At 42.1% G+C, this 22,609-nt stretch overlaps 1 protein-coding gene across 1 annotated transcript in view; it reads left to right on the top strand.

Moving 5' to 3' along the window:
* PLXDC2 (plexin domain containing 2) overlaps window positions 1–22,609 on the top strand; it is a 1,375,592-nt gene that overhangs the window by 1,001,919 nt on the left and 351,064 nt on the right. The window contains exon 7 of the mRNA XM_086941957.1: window positions 18,655–18,754. Within this exon, the coding sequence (XP_086798083.1) occupies window positions 18,655–18,754 (100 nt within the window). The remainder of the gene's footprint in view (window positions 1–18,654; window positions 18,755–22,609) is intronic.

The following is a 22,609-nucleotide window of genomic DNA, read 5'->3' on the forward strand; positions in this document are numbered from 1 at the left end:
GTCGAACTCACTTTTAGCCCGAACGGCTGAATGGATTCCCACCAAACTTGGCAAAATTGTAGGGACTGGTAGCCCGATGTGCCTTTGCTATGTCTCAAGATATGTGCTCTAGTGGTTTTCGAGTAATTTAGGTTAAAAAAATATATATATATATCTATGGCAGCGCCCCGGTAAGCGCACCGGGGAGCGCTCTGGGCGCGCCACGTGAGGTACGCATGGAAAGCTGATTGGCTCTCGGGTGTCTGTAAACATTCGAAACAGTCCGGAGCGGCCGCCATCTTGTGTCTCGGTAGGATCGAGACACAAGAGGTGGGAAAAACAAAGGGGGAAATGACAATAGGGGGCAGAGTAGACCCCCCTTGAACCCCTAGGTTTGATGTGGGGGCTATAAAAGGGCCCCCCGGTTGAAAAAATATATATTTTTTTGATTTGCGCGGGTGGAGCGCCCAGTACGTGCACCGGGGAGCGGATCGGGGAGTGTTCCATGGGGAAAAATGAATGAAAGAGTTTTTTAAAAAATGTAGCCTTTTTTAAGAAATTGGAGGTAGTTCTAAAAAGAACTGTTTTTTTTCTTCTTTTTGTTGTTTTATATTTTTTTAATGTTTTTTGAACATTTTGTGCTTTTTTTGACTTTTATGAACTATTTTGTATTTTTTTTGGTTATTTTTATGGGGAGAAACAAAAAACAGGGAATTGAAAATGGCTCAACAGGAGCAAAAAAAATCAGGAAAAAATTAGGGTTTTTTGTGGCAATTGTGGTTGTCACGAGCAAGGAGGATGAGCTTTAGGCTCTGCTCACCATAGGAGATGGTCTCACCACAAAAAAACACAGGTGACCCTAAATTCTCCAAACCGTGGTTGAATGCAAAGGATTGTCTTCCTTGTCTCTGGTCCCGATGAAGTGGATTGTTTTCGTTTGGAGGTGCTGGGTGTAGATTGGGGAGGGTTGCTGGCCAGTTCTCTCATCTCTGCGGCAGCATAGTTGTTAGGATGCTTGCTCTGCATGTGCCTTATCATGGTATTGTTCCCAAATGAATATTTTTTAATTGGGTTACCTTATGAGAGTTCCATGTCACAGATAAGGCAAGTCACCTTTGCCGCATTCACTTTCTTTTTTCCCTCAGGGATGGAAAAAAACTGTGTGGCTTGGGTTGGTATGGGGTATTGTGTTCTTCCAGCCACCTCCTCCTCGTCCCCTCCTCCTCTTACTCCTCCTCCTCTTCTTCTTGACCACCAATGTGATGTTGTGGTGGTCCTCTTGGTGGTGGTCGTCGTGGTGGTGGTGCAGATGCTCCAGCTGATGCTGCTACTGTAGCCATTTCAAAGTACAAAATATACCTCAAAGATTGCAAAACAGGTCTTCCTCAGTCAAAGGACAAAGTCAGAATAAGGAAAAAAAGGTGGGGTCTTTCATCATTTGGAAAAAAAAATGTCCTGAGCCAATGAGAAGTGTTATTTTCAGTTCACAAGACTAGGGATTTCATCATTATGAAACCAAAACTGTTCTGTACCAATCAAAAGTGTTATTTTCAGGTCACATGACCCGATTTGCTCCAGTGCTTCCGGGTGTGCTACGCGATACGTCACAATGATGTTTTCGTTTGCGGCAAAAGCGCTAACGGGACACTCTCCAGAGCGCGCCCTGGGGCGCTTAAAAAGACTACGCTTGAGCGCTCCAGGGCAAAAAAAAAAATATATATACATTTAAAAAATTGTTTCAAATACAAATATAATATAGGATTCATTCATTTTCAAAAATATTACATAGCTATAGACATTTGCTATTAACAAAATTTTGAAATTCACTGTAAAAAACATAGGTTTGGGGACTTATATATAGTTAGGAATTAGCATTTAAAAAACCTATGAAATTCACTGAAAAAACCATGAGTTTCACACCCGTTATAGTTAGCTGGAAATATTACTGACATAAAACCATTGAAATTCCCACGTTATAGTTAGTTGGACTCACAATAACTTGCGCGCCTGCAATGCACTGCTGATGACGTCACATATTACATCACTCATGACATGGTCAGTGACATTACTCATGACTAAGCATGGGCGAATTTTGGGAATTCGCGATCTGCAAATTTGCGAATTTGCGATCTGCAAAATTCGCGAATTTGTGCGAATTTGCGGATTCTTGTTTTTTTGCGTGTTCGCGGGTTTTTTGCGTGTTCGCTGGTTTTTTTGCGTGTTTGCGGGGCTTTTTGCGTCTTCGCGAGCCGCTTACATAGCAAAGTTACCCATGCAGTCATTTATCGGAGAGGGAGAGATAGATAGATAGATAGATAGATAGATAGATAGATAGATAGATAGATAGATAGATAGATAGATAGATAGATAGATAGATAGAGAGGGAAAGAGAGAGGGAGAGAGAGAACGAGAGAAAGAAAGAGAGGCCGGATCTCTGAAGGGCCAGATTTCTGAGTTGCCCCTGCAGAACATACAGCTTTTTATTTTCAGCAAAATGCATGTGAAAATTGTGTTGTAAAGGTCTCTTTTAGTTTAACCCCTCCTGACAACTCAAAATGGGTGTATTTGCCATCCTCTCCCTTCTTCCTGTTTTTTATATCTGTAAGTGCTTCCTGATGAGGTTTAATTCCTTGGACAGGTGCCTCATTGCCTACTTGTAACTATTCTCTGACTCTGCTTCAAGGGTCAGAGCAGGGTCAGAGAATAGTTGCAAGTAGGCAACGAGGCGAGGCGCCAGGAAGCAAGTAGCAGCAGGTGTCCAAGTTGAAGTTAATTTGTTTGTAACCCTTTTGTAAAAGGTTACAAAGAAATTAGGTTCAACTTTTGCACCTGCTGCTGTAACCCTTGCTTGGCTGAAAATTCATCCCCGCTGATTCGCGTTATTTACCGCGATTTCGCGAGATTCGCGGATCGCGAAATCGCTGAAAATCCGCAAATTCGCCCGCGAAACGGATTTAACGCCCACCCTTACTCATGACATCACTGATGACACCATCCAGTGAATGTGTGTCTTTCTGAAATATCAATATGTTTTATATATGTATTTGTAAAGGTCGATGGACGAATAAATGTTTAAATAAGTGTGTAAATGGATGTTTATTTTTAATAAAATATTGATTGGTTAACTGGCTTATAAAGTGTATCTTAGTGAATACATATATTAGCGAGTAATTTTTTAATATTTTAAATATATGTATCAGTGTTTCACTTTGTGTATAAGTGGCTGCATGGGTTGGTGACTGACTCACTGTTTGTATGTGTTTTTAAGACAGCGTATGTGCAGGACTGTATGGGTGGATGAGTGTGAATATGTGTGTGTTAGTGAGTGAATGCCTGCCTCACTAGTGTCTTTATCAGTAACAACATATGTTTTAATCTAGTATATGTGAGTATTGATGTATATAAGTGAGTATATGTGAGAGTGAGAGATTGTAAGAGTTCCTGTTTAAATAAGTATGTGTTTCTATAAGTGATTGTTTTAGAGAGTAAGTATGTGTAAGTTTTCTTAAAAGTAAGGTGGTAGTGTGTGTATAGCTGTATATGCAAATAAATGGATGTTCAATAGTTTATTTGCATGTGTGAGTATGTATGTGAGTAACATTTGGATGACTGGCGGTGTGAAACAGGATGTATAGGTGTTTCACTACATTTGATGAGTGAGTATATGTATGAGTGACTATATAGAAGTGTTGGTGAATGAGTGGATGTGTATATAGATGGTGGAATTACTGATTTGGTTGTTGTAACTGGTATGGGTATCTCCATTTTTTTGAAAATGTTAGTTTCTATTTTTGAATATGTGTTTCAAGGGTTATATTGCACTGAAAGGAGGTCTGTCCGTCTGTCACAAGGATGGTGTCATGAGTGATGTCATGAGTGATGTCACTGACCATGTCATGAGTGATGTAATATGTGACGTCATCAGCAGTGCATTGCAGGCGCGCAAGTTATAGTGAGTCCAACTAACTATAACGTGGGAATTTCAATGGTTTTATGTCAGTAAAATTTCCAGCTAACTATAACTGGTGTGAAACCTATGTTTTTTTCAGTGAATTTAATAGGTTTTTTAAATGCTAATTCCTAACTATAACTGGTGTGAAACCTATGGTTTTTTCAGTGAATATAGATATATATATTACCTACTGGCAGTCGCCAGTAGGTAGCTATAGTTAGGCCCTATTTTCCATAGGAATTTCGCAACATTCTATTTCCCAAAACTTTGGCGCTGATTGACGAATCTTCGCGAAATTTTTAAAACGTATGGCCCGCTCCGGTCCGCTCCTACCTTGAAAGTTTCGAAGTGATTTGTCAAGCGGGGGCCGAGAAAAAAATGGGGTCTCAAAACTCATTTTCACCCAAGCAATTTCCCACAGGAGACTTTAGACACGGGTACATCTCAAACTGCTGAACGGAATTACACAAGTAGCTCTTGGTTCAAAAAGATCCCTTTTTGTTAAATGGTGTAAATACGCTCAGTAGTTGCTGAGAAAATCAAAAGTAAAAAACATTATATATCTATGGCCGCGCAGGATCCACGCACCCTCCCGATCACAAGCTTTATGGTAATTGGCTGTCAAAACTCCAAACTAGGAAGTGTTGGCAGCCATCTTGTGCCTCGGTAGGACGGAGGCACAAGAAATCAGTGAAACAAATGTGCAAAACACGAAAAGGGGTAGGGTAGAAACACCCTGACACCCTTGGCCTGCTTAGGGGGTCCCACAATGACCCCAGGGCCAAATAAAATGTGTTTTTTAAAACAAATTGGCAAAATCCACACAGGATGCGCGGATACAGATGCATAAAAAAACGAAGCGCGGACTCCCGCGCTTTATCAATAATTAGCCTCTGGGTGGGCCAAATCCCGGGGGCAATATTTGTATAGCGATGGGGGGCCCAAAGGGCTGCTGCCCATCCCTATGGGGAGCTTCCCTTTTTCCACATGGGGGCCCAAAGGGCAGCTCCCCATGTGGAAAAGCAATGCCGCCTCCCGCAGGATGCTGGGAGCCGGCGGGACTGTGAGGTGATTGGGGACCCCCCACCATCCCCAACGGAGAGGGCCAGCCCCGGCGGATGGGGTCTCGGGGGCCATAAGTGGCCTGGAGGGGGGCCACATGGCCCCCCGAATATATAAAAATAATTGGCCGAAGGAGGTGTGCTACAAAGCCCCCTCGAAAAAGTACTAAAAAAATGGCCAGGCCTCAAGGGATGGGGTCCCCGGGGCAAATTATGGCCTCAGGAGGGGGCCACACAGATACCTTCCAAAGTAAAGAAAAAAAATAGGGGGCAAGCCCTGGGGGATAGGGTCCCAATGGCCAATTAAATAGGAAAAGAATGGGGGCCACACAGACACCCTTCATAGAAAATAAATTAAAAAAAGACCGGCATCGCACCGGATGCCCCGCCTCCTCCTTGCAGCACTCTGCAAATGTGCCCCCTGGTGTGTTTGCAGTTGGGGAACTAAATCTATCTACCCCTGTGGGCCAACTAGCCCACCAGTAACCTCCAGTATGCGCCAGGGAGCTGCGTTGCAGAGAAGTGTTCTGATGCCACTCCCCTTTTTAAACCTCTCTGCAACGCAGAGATGTGGCGGTTAATGGAGGTACCTGGTGGGCTAGTTGCACCCCAGGGACCCTCATGATTCAAGGAGAGTTAATCCCCCAACTTAAAACGTGCCGCAGAGCACTTTTGCAAAGTGGTGAATGAAGGGGGAGGGGCCTGAGTTGACATGTGTTCAAACACACCCTGTGGCGCGGTTTAAGTTAGGGAATTAATTCCTCTTCAATCCTGAGGGTCCCTGGGGCCAATTAGCCCACCAGGTACCTTCGCTAAGCACCACGGAGCTGCTTTGCAGAGTGTAGTAAAAAGGGGCTTGGCCTCTGATCACCTCTCTGCAACGCAGCTCTCTGGCACATACTGGAGGTACCTGGTGGGATAGTTAGAATGCGCCACAGGGGGTGTTTGCAGACATGTCACCTCAGGCCCTGCCCCCTTTCTTCACCAATGTGTAAACACACCCCCTGGCGAGTTATAGGTTGTGGAATTAATTCCTCTTCAATACTGAGGGTCCCTGAGGACCAACTAGCAGACCAGGTACCTCCAGTATGCACCAGGGAGCTGCGTTACAGAGAGGTGTTCAGAGGCTATGCCCTTTTTGCACCTCTGTGCAACGCAGCTCTGTGGCGCTTACTGAAGGTACCTAGTGGGCTAGTTTGAGTCTAGGGATACTCAGGATTCAAGGGGACTTAATCTCCCAACTTAAATCTGCCACAAGGCGCGTTTACACAGTAGCGAAGGGAGGGGACAGGGCCTGAGATGACGTGTGCAAACACGCCCTGTGGCGTGTGTTAACCTCGGGAAATAAGTCCCCTTCAATCCTGAGAGCCCCAGGGGGCCAACTAGCCCACCAGGTGCTTCCAGTAAGTGCCTTTACACTGGGTTGTAGAGAGATGGTCCAGGCTGTACTTCTTTTTACACCTCTCTGCAACAGAGCTTACTTGGGGTACCTAGTGGGCTAGTTTGTCCCTTGGGACCTTCAGAATTCAAGGGGACTTAATCTCACACTCACTTAAAATGGCCACAGGGAGTTTTTACACAGCGGGGAAGGGTGGGGACGGGGCCTGAGGTGATGTGTGCAAACACGCCCTGTGGCGCCTTTCATGTTGGGGAAATAATTCCCCTTCAATCCTGAGGGCCCCCGGCGACTAACTAGCCCACCAGGTGCTTCCAGTAAGCGCTGCAGTGCAGAAAGGTGGTCCAGGCAGTGCCCCTCTTTACACCTCACTGCAACACAGCTCTGTGGGGCTTACTGGAGGTACCTACTGGACTAGTTGGACCCTAGGGACCCTCAGGATTCAAGGGGACTTAATCTCCCAACTTAAAACAGCCACAGGGCATGTGTACACAGTGGTAAAGGGAGGGGACGGGGCCTGAGGTCACATGTGCAAATATGCCCTGAGGCACATTTTAAGTTGTTGAAATAATTCCCCTTAAATCCTGAGGGCCCCTGGGGGGCCAACTAGCCAACCAGGAGCTTCCAGTAACCACGCTACGTTGCAGAGAAGGGGTCCAGGCCATGCCTCTTTTTACACCTCTGTGCAACACAGCTCTGTGGCGCTTACTGGAGGTAACTAGTGGGCTAGTTGATCCCTAGGGACCCTCAAGATTCAAGGGGACTTAATCTACTAAATTGAAATGGCCACAGGGAGCGTTTACACAGTGGTGAAAGGAGGGAATGGAGCCTGATGTGACGTGTGCAAACACGCCCTGTGGCGCGTTTTAAGTTGGGAAAATAATTTCCCTTCAATCCTGAGGGCCCCTGGGGGCCAACTAGCCCACCAGGTGCTTCCAGTAAGCGCTACTGCGCTGCGTTGCAGAGGGGTGGTCCGAGGCCACGCCCCTTTTACACCTCTCTGCAACGCAGTTCTGTGGTGCTACCTGGATCTACCTGGTGGGCTAGTTGGACCCAAGGGACACTCATGATTCAAGGGGACTTCATCCACAAATTAACACGGCCACAGGGTGTGTTTGCACACATGTCACCTCAGGCCCCCCCTACCTTCACCAGTGTGCAAACACGCCCTGTGGTGCATTTTAAGAGGTAGTTTTAATCCCCCTGCCCTAGTATGTACTAAGGGTTTAAAAAGGAGGCACCCCGACGCATAGTGTTCCCTAGTGTATGTAGGTGTTTTAACTGTATTCTAAGTGTCTTTTAGCAGAACACTGGCTCTAGGACTGGTTAGTCAGAGTCAGTTACCACCAGTACCCATCTGAAAAAGTTGAGGGTACAGGATGATTTTGCAACAAGACCTCTTTCTGCTCCTTTGTTTGTTCTTTCTGCACGTCTTCCTTCTTCCTGCACTTTTCTTAGTCTTTGAGGACTTCTGTTGCTTCTTTCTGCATTTCTTTTGCTTCTTTCTGTGTGATTTTTCTTCTTTCTGCACATGTCGTACCTCTGTAGGCATTGGTAGAAACTAGCATTTAAAAAACCTTAGAATTTCACTGAAAAAGCCATAGGTTTCAGGCACGTTATAGTTACAAATTAGCATTTAAAATACGCTTGAAATTCACAGAAAAAAACATAGGTTTCAGGCATGTTATAGTTAGGAATTAGCATTTAAAAAACCTTAGAAATTCACTGAAAAAAACATAGGTTTAAGGGGCGTTATAGTTAGTTGGACATTTCACTCGTACAAAACCATTGAAATTGCCCTGTTATATTTAGTTCGGCTAACTATAACTCTCGCGCCCCCAATGCACTGCTGATGACGTCACAAATTACATCACTCATGACAAGGTCAGTGACATCACAGATGACATCACTGATGAAATCTCAAATGACATCACTGATGACATCCTCCAAGTGAAAGTGGCAGACCTCCTCTCATCCTAATATCACCTTTGATACACACACTCAAAAAGAAAAACTAAAATTTTCAAAAGAATGGACATACGAATACCACTTACAACACACCTATTTAGTAATTCCAAGATCTACACACATATCCACTCATTCACCAACAGTCCTATACAGTCACTCATACATGTACTCACTCATCATATGTACTCATACACCTATAAATACTGTTACACAATGATACTCACACACATAGTCACACATGCAAAGTATCAAAAATCTGTTAAATTGCATATACAGTTATACACACACCAACACACTTACTGCTACAGAAACGTACACATACTTACTCTCTTAAGCAATCAGTTATAGAAACACATACTAATTTATACAGGAACTCTTCCAATCTCTCACTGTCACATATACTCACTTATATACACCAATATTCACATATGCTAGTTTAAAACATATTTAGTTACTCATAAAGACACTATTGAGACAGTCATTCACTCACTAACACACCCATACACACACTCATCCACCCATGCAGTCCTGCACTCATGCTGTCTTCAACACATACATAGTGATTCACCCATTCATGCATCTATGCACTACGTAAGACCCCCCAACGAACCATACAGACACTCAGACACTCATACTGATACTCACAAAAACAAATAATAACCTAGATAGACACTCATGTAGCTACTCACCAAACCATGCCGCCACTTATACACATAAACATTACGCACTACCCCATGTATTCTCTAAGATACACTTAATCAGTCAGTTATACAATACAGTTTGAAAAATCAACCATCCATTTAGACACTTATATACCCATATATTCTTCCATCGACCTTGAGATATACATATATAAAATATTTTTATTTTTCAGAAAAACACACATTCCCTGGATGATGTCATCAGTGATGTCATTTGAGATGTCATCAGTGATGTCATGAGTGACGTCACTGACCATGTCATGAGTGATGTAATATGTGACGTCATCAGTAGTGCATTGCGGGCGCACGAGTTATAGATCGCTGAACTAACTATAACGGGGGAGTTTCAATGGTTTTGTATGTGTGAAATGTCCAACTAACTATAATGCCCATGAAATCTATGTTTTTTTCAGGGAATATATATATATATATATATATATATATATATATATATATATATATATATATATATATATAATATATATATATATATATATATATATATATATATATATATATGCTCGGCATACAAACGTCTCCAGCAATCACGCAGGTTACATAGACGAGACAAACCCAAAAACTGGTGCTGATTTTTTATTTAGCTCTCCGCCACACCACCATTACGCGTTTCGGGCCAAACAAGCCCTTGATCACATGACAACGTGTAGGGGCGTATGTGCTCCTTTTACAGTGCTAGTGACAGATATTGCTATCATAGACATAGAAAACATATTGCCTTAACTAATAGCTGCATTAATGCAGATATGCATATAATTCTTAACGGTTGTTGTAGACACATAATGTGTGATGATTGCTCATTCAATTTCACAGAAGGATGGAAGTATATCACAACATATTGAATACATAAATATATAAATATATGAATATATAAAAGATGTTAAAAATACAGATATAAATATAGCAGCAAAATACTAGATATCAACAATAAAATATTATAATGTATAGTTAAATCAGAATTGATATTATTTCTCCCTCACGAGCTTTAGACCATACACCTGAATAAACATTTTATGATGTATGCTTGCAATAACCATAGAACAAGTCCATAGTATCATGAAATACAGGTTCTAAAGGCTAACGTCTCAAAATCCAAGCCTATGCGCACATTGAACGCTATCGATTTGAAAATCACCCCTTAATGGGTTAGGCAAGCAATTGTGCAAAAAGATGAGCCTTGTTTAAGTTATGTGCAAAGATAGCAATAAATATTGGCAAAGTAAATACTACAATATAGTGCTTCATAGTGAAACATAAAATTGTGAAAATGATAAAAAGACATAATGCTTACATAGTAAAAATTAATTGAGACAGCAGGTATGATAATGATCGTACAGTTGGTCGTTATTAAAACAGTGTTTATAGATAAGTATGACAATCTTCCCCAGCGTTGAGACCATTAGGGGTCTTGGTATCTAATAAAATGATGTGCCTGGTCTCTAATCTACGCAATAGGAGCTCACGGTCCACATCTCTCCTTTGTGGTGATATCACGTCAATGACAAAGTATCTCAATTCTGCTGGGTTTTTCACGTGTGACTCTTCAAAGTGCCTCGCAACCGGGTACTCAGTGTCGCCGTTGGTAATGGCCCTAAGGTGCTGAAGAATGCGTTTGCATACCTGTGGTCTTGTGCTACCGACGTAGCGTAGACAACAGGGGCATTCCAGCACATACACTGCGTACTCGGTGCGGCATGTTAATTAGCACTTGATTACTGTGGGTTTGATACTGAACGGAGTCATATATTCTTTTTTACTGACTCCATTCCTACACGCTTTGCATGAGGAGCACTTGAGAAAACCTTTACTTGAGTCCAACCACGAGCCCGTGGTCCGGACCTCAGGACTGCTAGATACTAAGCAGTTCCCCATTGTTCTAGCTATTTTGTAGGCTATACTCGGAGTACCCTTGATCTGCCCTGTTAGTACCGGGTCACTAGAGATAAGTGTCCAGTTGCATTTGACAATGTTTATAATGATCGAATGTTGGTTATTGAATGTTAGAATGAGTCGAGTTTCATTGTCTGCAACTGTGGATATATTGTTTCTGCTTTGCGTACAAGAAGACAACAAAGATATTCTGTCACAAGAATTGGCTCTTACGATGGCTTTATCAATGATTTCTTTCGAGTAACCTCTTTGTAGGCATCTGCTCTTGCACGCTGCTTGGGCCTCTGTGCAATCTATATCTGCACTACAGATCCTCCTAATCCGGAGCATTTCCCCATAAGGGATGCTCCTTATGAGGTGACCTGGATGGTGGCTACCTGCATGCAAGACACTGTTCCCTGCAGTTGGTTTGCGGTATAATTCACTTTCTAGTTTCCCTCCACGAGGAAAAACCTCTACATCAAGGAAACAGACTGACTTTTCACTAATTTGGGCTGTAAACTGTAAGTTGAGGTCATTTACATTTAAATTGTCAATGAACTCAACTGCCTCATTGTGGGATCCATCCCAAATTAAAAAGAGGTCACATATGCGCATATATATATATATATATATATATATATATATATATATATATATATATATATATATATATATATATATATATATATATATATATATATTCACTATTTCTGTTTCCAGAAGCTTCACTCCTTGCTCCTTGTGTGTCTAATTGCAGGTAGACAAAGCGTATTGTATTTGAAATCTATGCTTTACGTGCCTTACACGTTTCGAACTCTCACGAGTCCTTGTTCACAGCCTGCATTTCGACATCCACAACACATGAAACACCAGTGCACTTTATGATTAGCATGTTTATTTCTCTCAGGTTGGCCAATTGCACATGGCATTATGGAACTGGTAGTTTCATCAATGTTTCCCTTCAGTGGGAGTTGCTGATGCCAAACATTAATACATTTCCATGGCCCGCGCTTCGTTTAAAAAACAATTTGTGGGTTTTGTGGAGCCAATGCGACTCGCCAACATATTTCTTGGTTTGAGGTTTTGGCAGAAAATCAGATCTCAGGCACTAGATCGGGAGGGTTCGCGGATCCACTGCGGCCACAGTTGTATATCTGAAAAATCTTTACATTTCTCTAGAACTAATGAATGGATTTAAACCATTTAACAAAAAGTTTGCTTTCTGGACCAAGACTTACCTTTCTGCCAAATTTGTTAAAATTCAATTCAGCAGTTTGGCTGTAGCTGCGTCAAAAGTTGCCCCCGCTTGACAGATCATCCACTAGTTTTGAAAATTTCACGAACATTAGTCGAATGGTGCCAAAATTATTGCCAAATCAAAATATGGTCTTCCTTTGGAAACTAGGTCCTAACTATAACTACCCACTAGTGACCACCATATATAGTGAAAACCCCATATTTGCCACCCCTGGTTAGAAAACAGCTACAGAGTTAATATTGGGACTTTTCAAAACATTTATTACAAACCCAATTCATTGATAAAGTAGGATTTGTATGAATATTTTACAACAGATACTTTTAGAAAAGTTACCTGTTGCCCACTTAAAGCCTCTAGAAGCCTAATCACATGACCTAACAACTGTCACCCAAGGTCTAAGTAGCTCCCTGATGAGTTGTGAACTTGCTCAGAGCTGAGACTTAGTTATAGGGTATGAGCAGGTGCTCTGTTTTGCTGTCTGACTGACCATCTGGGCTGTGCCTAGGAACTTACTTAATTTCAAAGAGACCTATCCTAGCACAGACAGATTTTGCTAACACCTGTACCTACCCCTTTCCTTTATTCATCAAATTCACCAAAGGTGATGGGAGGATGCTTACAATAAGTCTAACCAATGGCAATGACTCAGGGTAGCACTCTAACCCATCATTCTTGGACCCAGCCATGCACAATTTATAATTGACCATGCTCCAATAGGAATAGCCCAGCACTTTCCTTTGTCAGCCTACCCACTCAGGCACCAGGCCCAGTAAGAGAAGAACTACCCCCGAACTGGGTTAGGGAAACCACAGTGGAGAGGTTGCTCATTTCGCTGGACACACCTCTAGGGAAAACACAAGAGGCCTGCACAAGGGAGGAAATATTTTGCCATGTTGGTTTTGAGCAGAGATGGGCACTGTGGGACTGTTTACAGTAAAACACTTAAGAAATGCAGCAAAAGTATAAAGGTCATCTTTTGGTACTTTTACCTAATTAGCTAGAGAGTGGCGTGGAGTTTCCCCGACCCACAGGCTGGCACTTGGCATAAATGTGCATCCACACTACCCTCCTCAGATCACCTTTGGACATCTAAAAGAACAGAAGGGTACAGGACCTGCTATATGTGACCTGAGAAGAGCTTTGAAGACTAAACCTGCTCCCCTTTCTTTTCCTAGGACAAATAAGTGGACTTCAAGGGTCACAAGGATGACCTTTTTTTTGGGCTACAGCGCCACAACATGATTCAAGACGTCCGTTTCCTGCATTTCCAGCTGACGAATTCCAACTGGACCTGCCCTAGACCATGCAACTGGTCTGTACTGTAGTGAGGGTTAATCCCCAAGTGCTGCTCCCAAGCTCCCGGACCGTTAGCTGATGTCAAAGTGTACTCCTAATAAATCCAGAATTATTGGCCAACTTTTTGCTCCGGGAACCAACAGGGGACTGGGACCAACCTACCAGACTGTCTGCTGGAGTTGCAATGCCAATGGGCCAAAGATGCAGGTTGCTCTGCAATTTGCTTCTCTGTAGCAGGAAATCCAAGTCAGCTGGCCCTTGTGGAGAAGGCATCTTGCCTCTGGAGCCCTCTTCAGTAACAGCCTGCAGCCATGTCTCACTGGAAGAGTCTGAGCTCCAAAAAAGTGACTAAGTCCAAAGTTAGAAATCTTCAACGGGTGAAGATGAGAAAAGTATTCAGCTTTTCCTTATCTGGGTGCAAAATAAGTTCCTCCCATTCAGAGCTTCCCCACCAAATGTCAACAGTTTCAGAGAGACCTTGTCCAATAGCTATTCATTGAAATGGAGCCCGTCATTTGCCTTGTTATGCTGAGGATTTTTGACTTCCAACTCGTTCTTGCACACATGCAGGTGGCAGATGATTTGGTTGCCTGGTAGCTGCAAGTCAGTGTATTGTCTAACCAAATTTCTAGGCTCTTGATGGTGTTCTTGGCTGGGGGTGCCAGGCCTAGTGCTGGTGGCCACAAGGAGTCAATGGATTTCTGTGGGGAATTACCCAGTACCATTAGCTCTGTCTTGTCTCCGTTCAGCTTCAGGTAGGACTGGCTCATCCAGGTACATACTGCTTCCATACAACCTCTTAAGTCACTTGGATGAGAGGAGGGATGATTCAGGGTTACCACCAGTTGCATGTCATCCGCGTAGGACACGACTTGAACGCCGAAAGGGCAAACTATGTCAGCGAGGGGGCGCATGTATATGTTAAACAGTGTGGGGCTTAGGGACGAACCCTGAGGGACCCCACAACTGAGTGGTTTACTGGGCGAGGTGATATTGCCCTCACAGACTCGGAATGAGCGCTCTGATAGGAATGATTGTAACCAGGCAGCTGCTTTAGAGGTTATTCCAAGCTCTGAGATTCTGTGTAGCAAGATATCGTGATTCACCGTGTCGAAGGCGGCACTGAGGTCCAAAAAGATGATGGCCGCAGTGCCCCCCTCATCCACAATCGTTCTAACTCCTTCCATTACAGCTAGTAGCGCGGTTTCTGTTCCGTGCATGGGACGGAACCCAGTCTGTTATGTGTCCAGTAAGTTATTTACTTCCAGGAATTCTGTGAGAGATTGATTTACGTGTTTGTCCGCAATTTTGCTTATCCATGGCAACAGGGAGATCGGACGGTGGTTCCCTGGGTTCTTCTGTTCTAGGTTGGCTTTTTCCAGGAGAGCCTTGACTGTTGCCTGTTTCCACTTCGGGGGTGCAAGACCAGAAGATAGAGAGTTGTTAATCAGATTTAGGATGGTAGGCAGGATGATGGGAGCAATTGTTCTAAGGGACTGAGCTGGGGCTGGGTCGCTGGGAGATCCAGATTTTACCTGGAGTATTATGGTTTCCAGGCTGGTAGGCTCCAGTGGTGGGAAGGTTTCCAGGGTGATAGGGGTGGGTGGTCTCGTGTCCTTCTGCCCTGTTTGGGGGTGAGGGGGTAGGAGGAAGGAAGAGTAGACACCCAGCTTTTGTTCCCTTTCCAGACCATGACGCCAGCAGTTAAAATCTCCTTTGCCGCAGGAATGAGAGCCATATCCAACTGGATGACCTCCAATTGCCTACAGTGCAATCTGGGCAAGACGGAGGTCATGCTTTTCGGAGACGCCCCGCTCCTTTGGTCACCTGAGTGGTGGCCTCCCGATTTAGGCTCTGCTCCCTGTCCAAAGGAGACAGTGAAAAACTTGGGGGTCAAGCTCGATCGTTCCTTGATACTCAAGGACCATGCTATCTTGGTAACAGGATCCTGTATGAGGGTCATTGGACTATTGAGGAGAGTGTTCCCATATTTAGCAGATAGTCACAGGAGAACTCTAGTGCAGGCATTGGTAATCAGCAGGTTAGATTACTGTAATGGGCTGCTTATTTTCGCTAATGAAGAACAGTTAGGCAGGCTACAAGTAGCCTAGAACACAGCCGCCAGATTAATTCTAAATGTACCAGCCAAGTCTTCATCTCGCCCCCTATTAAACAAGCTACACTGGTTGCCTGTTCATCAGAGGGTGAAATTCAAGATCTGTTGTATTATTCATAAATGCCTGTTTGGTGTTGGTCCTAAATACCTAGCCGAAATATTCAGACCTTATGAACCAGGCCGCTCCTTACTCTCTAAGAATCAAGCTCTACTTCAGATACCTAGGATCAAAAAAGAGAGACAGGGAGGCCGAGCTTTATCATATAAAGGCCCCACCCTCTGGAACTCCCTGCCCCTCACCCTCAGGCTAAACCCCAATCTGACTGCATTTAGGAAATGCCTAAAGACCCATCTGTTTCTGACCTGGTAATTTCTCACCGTTCCGGCCTGATTGTCTTTATGCCAACCAGCTTGTGGTAAGAACGCAAGCGCGGAGATACCCCTCCGGGGGTCGAATTCCTGCGCTTTATAAGAAACTAAATAAAAATCTACCATTTAGACCTATGGGCACAGACTTTGCCTAAACCAAGAAGTTCACTATAGTTTTATCAAATGTACTTTTAACCAGTTAAACCCTTCTTTTAGAAATAGTAACCTTGTTTTTGAGGAAATATGAAATTGTGTTATAGATGTGTTTTTTTATAACTGTATGGACTGCTAAGATTTAAATAAATCAAGCAATAAAGACTTAGGGCCAGATGTGGGTATCCAAATACCGGTCGGAAACGTCCGAAAATACCGATTTTCAGCCGTTTCCGACCGGTATTTGGCTATTGAGATGTAAGGGCATGTTAAATTACAGAATCGGTAATTGACCGAATTTGTAATTTTTCCGATTCGGTAAAATACCGACTTGGTAAAATTACCGATTCTGTAATTCAACATGTAGGTAGCACTGTAATCAGTGATACAAGGGTTTAAGAATTCGTTATTTACCACCAACTAGAAGTTTGTGGTAAATAATGAGAACCCTTCAAAAAGCATTTTTTTTGCTTTAGAAAATGTGCCATGTTGCAGACATACATGCTCTAAGGGCATGTATGTCAGCAACATGTGCACCCATGCACAATTGAGGGGTGCAACAGGGTGTCAAAGTGAAACCCTGTCCCCTTTGCAAATTTGGTAATTTTACCGAATCGGTATTTACCGATTCGGTAATTGGCATTGATTCCTATGGGCCTCAGGCATCAATGCCAATTACCGAATCGGTAAATACCAATTCGGTAATTACCAAATCATTCTGATTCGGTAATTTCAAAAGTGAATTACCTATATCCAATTTTCCTACTCTTAAACACCGAATCGGTATGATTCGGTATTTAAGAGTAGGTAAATCGAGATTACCTACATCTGACCCTTACTTACTTATCCAAAAAGGCATACCATGTCACCGGCATATGTAGGTTAATACCTGTGCCTGCCCCTTCCTTTGTCCCTCTAGTCAGCAAAGCACCAAACCCATTGCACTGGCCGCACCTCCAAAGTGGGCACAGTATGTTAGCACAGAAAACGAAAGGTTTTGCCATGTTGTATTTACATAAGGAGGGTCACTGTGGGGTTCTTTGCAATAGCGCATGCCAAAAGCGACGCAAAAGTTGGTAAGATTATCCCCGGGAATATTTTCCCTATTAGTATGGGATTGAACAGGAAGTACCCTCACCCACTGGGCATCCTCTTCAGAGGTGTGTGGAAGAGCGACTTCACCTGTTGTTGAGACCTGTGAGGAGATCCGAAAGACTGTGTCTGCTCTTATTTGTAATCAGGATCATCTACAGGGACACAACAAGGTGCTAAAATCCCTGTTTGGTTACAGCTTTCACCTTTGCCCATTTGAACAAATCCGAGCTCCAAAAAAGCTACTAAGTTCTAAAGTAGAAATCTTCACCGGGCGAAGGGTCCAAGTGTATTGGGCCAGCGAGTAACCTTCCTTGGCAATGAATTTGGAGTGCTCTGAGCCTTCTTGCCAAAAAGTCAACAGCTTCAGCTGGACCTCATCTGATAGATTTTCAGTAGGGGTGGGCCAGCGAAACGGCTGTTTACGTGTTCTCATGAGAAATATCTTGCAAACATGCATTCTGAAAGCGCGAACAAGCAAAAAATCTGAAAAGCTGCGGATCACTGACTTTTTGGCAATTCCGCGTTCTCCACAGATCGCGAAATTACCCAAATTCCACAAATTCAGCAAGCAGAATGGAATTTACTGCCCAGACCTACTATTCAGGCCATGGAGCCCATATCGACCACAACCTACTGCCTTAACTGACTGAGAACTACTGAGTTACATTTCAGAGGCTAGTACAGACGGTAAAGCTTCTGACCTGAATGAACCTGTTTCTCTATTTGACCTGCACTCTATTGTCCCTGGTCTTAAATCTTGCCTGGGTGCCTATCAAGCACAACCATATGACCACAGTTGGCATTTAATACTTTTTGTCTCTATTTTCATTACAATCTTTAAAAATTCATATATTGTATTACCCTTATTGGATGTTGTTCATTTCGGTGTCATCCTGTTCACAGAATTAATATCTATTATTAGAAATTGAAGTGGTAGTTTATTGTGTTGTGTATTTGACTTTTTACCTGTTTTGGGACATCTAAGTGCTTTGCACATTTTCTTAAGTTAAACCAGTCTGGTCTGTGTTATAGCTACCATGGGTTGCGCTCAGGTTTAATTTACTGAAACCTTGACTGGACGTAACAAGAATAATGATACTATTACTTTTGGTGGACTACAATACACACCAAATAATAATCCCCTTTCTCAAAGTGTGTATTTATTTATTCAAGGGCAAACACAGAAAATATGTTGACAGTATTAAAGTGTCTGTGATTAGGAATAATAGATATTTGAGTAAGTAAAGAGAATCCAGGACTTGTTGCTCTCCATGGAAAAGTTATTGATAGTATCATAAATATTATACATTACATTATTGTAAGTATTGTTTGAGATTTTAAAAAAAATATACGTATAAGGAAAAAAAATTGTGGGTGCTTCGGTATGGCCACTAATTATTGGCAATATTTTCTCTTTCAGATTCCTGTCCCTGTGGCACACATAAGCTCGACTAATCATCCAGTGAAAGTAGGAGTGTCTGATGCATTTGTGGTGGTACACAGAATACAACAAATCCCTAGTATGTAAATATAAATTCAGCATGGGTATGTGGGTAATGAGGGAGAAGTGTATTAGAAATAATATGTATTGCAAATCAACTATTAAGTTCTATTTGTGAAAACATTCCATCCAGTTAACTATTTGTTGAATTTTAATATATATTTTTATCTGTAAATCATATTGTTTCAAAAATGTAAATAACAAAACATCTCATCCATGCCACAAACTAGAGCTTTAAAAAAATATATAAAAATGGTTATATACAATGGTATTGCCATACAAATAAACACAAACCTTTACCATTCTTCCCTGCTGATTAATGCAAATTGGTGTACATACAAACACTGAAAATTAGATAATTTGCTCTTAAATAATGTATACCTTGAAAAGAAATAATAAATGATCTGCACCTTGACAATATTTGCACTAAGCATGGTGCAAGTTTGTTGTGAGGTCAGAGTACATATGGTCTTTGTAGAGGTTGCCAAACTCAACCTTTATCCATTGTTGTGTGGTAAACGAGGGTCTTCAATATAGTAGGTTGGTTGAGATGTCCTCAGCAAGGTAATTGCTTTGTCGTTTATGAAAACCATTATTCTTACTGCATCTACCTGGGTTCATGTCACACAAGTTCGACGTAGATACGGCACCCCAGATAGTCAGACAGCTGCAGTAGTGGTTTTTTTTTCAATTGGACAATACGTTTTATTTGCAGGTTAAGGGCATATTGATGGTAGCAATGTTTGCTCCAAATTGAGGGTCACTTGTATCAAAATAGCATTTTGCAATTGCCAAATAACACATTTTACTGAATTGCTATTTGGTAATCACAAAATGTGATGTATGTAAGGAATAACTAAAGATTTAGCGATTTCGTAATTTTACCAAATAGCGATTCGGTAAATAGGTAATCAGCATTAGGTAATACTACTCCATTCGTTCCTACGTGGCTTCCTAATAGGTGCAAATGGTGTTGCATTAGCTAATTTGTGATTACCTAATTGGTAATCGCAAATTAGGTATTGCAAAACCAAGGGTTTTCAGGAGCCTCAGGCCCCTCTGAGGCACCCCCCAAAAATGTGCACAGGTAAAGCTCCCATGGCATTTTTAAAAATGCATGTTTTGTGCATTTTCAAAATTTGCCTATGGTTACTATCAGTCAGTCAGTCAGTCAGTCAGTCATGGTTACTATCAACATGTAGTCCATGGTAATAGCATTTCCTAAATGCAAAGTTAGCATTTAGAAAATGCTTGCCACATGTGCCTAGAAAATCACAAATTGCGATTCCCTGTTAGTAGTCACAATTTTAGGTATTCACCAAAAATTGTAATTACCTAAAATGCACTGCCAACGCCTTTCATACATCTGGAAAGTCAATTCTGTGCTCACAAACAGCTGAATTTAGCGATTTGCACCATTGGCGAATACAAAATATGTTGATACATGTGGCCCTTATCTCTTTATGGACAATTTAGAATCTACTACTATTAAAACATTAACAAATCCTTTCCATTCCCACATCATTTTGTGAAAAAGATAGATAGACACATGTATGTTGTGGCAAGGCTCAGATGCATTATTACGTGAATTCCTTGAATGTTTCAATCAGCATTGCACAGATTATGATTCACAATACACTAATACCATTTATAGATACCATTTCTAGATCTCAAGGTCAAAGCTGGGGACAATCTATGGTTTAATTGATTGTTCCCCAAGCCTTCTGAAACACTCTTCTTTCACATTCCAGCTATCATCCCAGAGCACTGCATGATTGAATTCTCTTTGGGCCGTTTCTGCGGAATTGTTGAAACTGTACAAGTAAAGGTTTCTTTTTTATGTAATCAGGAATCCTTTCCAGTAAACTGATACGAAGATGCTATCCACAACGCCTTGACACAAGGGCCAAAAAAAGAGCATAGTATTGCCCTCATGAAGCTAAGCTGTAACCCCATCAGAGTAATAAACAGGACAAAATTGACTGCCATTTCTCCCATTTCTTATTTCCTAACCAAATGTATAAAGAAACATTACAACATTAAGATGAGTGATGGCCGTGCACTTGAGCAACCTATGTTTGGCTTCAAAAGAGGAAATAATTTAAAAGATCATCTTGTCAGGACAGGCCTTCTGCCCTGCAATTAACAATCAATGCTATATGAGGACTTGGTCACTACAAATGTGGGGAATGTAGCGCACGCCAATTCACTATAGAAACCAAATGTAACCTGGACATTTGAGGCAATTGTCCAGCTGTAACATCAGGAATGTAATTGAAGCCATTTGTTGTGCTTGTCATCTTCTATATATTGACCAAACAGCTCAGAAAATCAACGTCGGATGTGCCACCATAGGAGTATACTCCAGTGCAAGGTCCTTTCAGCACAACTTGTAGAACATTTATTGGTAAAGAATCATTCCAAGATGGACATCAGATGGCAAGTGATCTCGGCACGTACCTAGATTAGGCCTGGGAAGAAACACTGCCATTTTTACATACACACGTTTCTTAAGTTGCCTTCTTTTCTACACTATGACTTTTGACACACATTTGTTTGCCTGACAGTGCACGTTTAGTTTCTCTGAATCCACACTACTTACAATTCCACTCATAAGTAGACTATTATGACACCTTAAGCATTTATTACAGGGCCTAAACATACATATTGCAAATGTTGTTGTTTGTTATTCGTCCATGATGCGCTCCCTAACCTAGTTGCCTAGGGCGGGTGTTCTGCCAAGAATCCCCTAATGGATGATCTAACTCCTCAGTACCTGAAGCTAAGTGTATGCATGCCCCCATCTTGGTCACAAGTTGGACATCCCTCCTTGAAAAGGGTAAAGAGGAATCAGCTGTGCTGAAACTCCGACTCAGCAACCTCACAACGACAGCAGAGTTCTCCTCTGATTTGAACACAAAAATGTGTGTGTATTTAGGATAACAGAATACATGCTTCCATTTTGAGGCTTCAGCCATGATGACATTATTTATTCTCTTTTGATAGACAATGCAATTCTATGTCATGTGTTTTTTAATTTCATATTAGGGTCCACTGTTGTGTAAATGTACACATGCTCAAGGTGTCATACGTGTCATATGCGTCATGGCACAACTTCCTCACTCTGCTCTCTGAGTAGTTCCTATTCCCTGGTTCTGGCCACAGTCTGGCATGGCAGACCAGTAGCCGTTCCAGATTCAAATGATAGTTTTTTTAGGCTTGGTACTCCTGCTCTTGTGAGTGTCTGGTAGCTGACATTGAGCCCAGAAACATAAAGGCAATCCTTTGAGGAGCAGGTAGTGTGTGGACCCTAACAAGGAAAATAGTAATCACTGTGCTGGCCTGTCCGTTTCACCTTGCCTTCACTGAACTGGAGATTGTTGAAATTTAAAATATCCTAATGTACACACACATAATCATATATAGACCACCATTTGCTTGCTAAGCCTTAGCTGAGGATACAAAAGCATGGACTAAAGTAGCACCATTGTAATACGGCAGAAAATCTTTCTATAGGCTCATATGTGAGGCCAAGACATAAATATAGCATGGGGCAGATTTTTACTTCCCCAAAATTATGAGTCATTTTAAGGTGAACCTAATACTTCACATTTTTTAAGTGCTTCCATACATAAAAAAAACCTGGAATTTTTTTTTTTACATTTATTTCCAAGGTTTTATATAGCGCTACTGGACCCGGGGGTATCAGAGCGCTTTACAAGATAGGTAAACAATTACAACAAAGTAAAACAATGTGCATTAAAACATGAGTTACATAAAATAGGGTAATAGAATGTGCTGGGTGTTTAGGGGCGATGGAGATCAATAGGGGGTGGGAGTGTTGAAGTTCAGAGCGAGAAGGGAGTGAAGAAAA

Source organism: Lissotriton vulgaris, chromosome 10, assembly GCF_964263255.1.
Source record: "Lissotriton vulgaris chromosome 10, aLisVul1.2, whole genome shotgun sequence".
Classification (NCBI taxonomy): Eukaryota; Metazoa; Chordata; class Amphibia; order Caudata; family Salamandridae; genus Lissotriton; species Lissotriton vulgaris.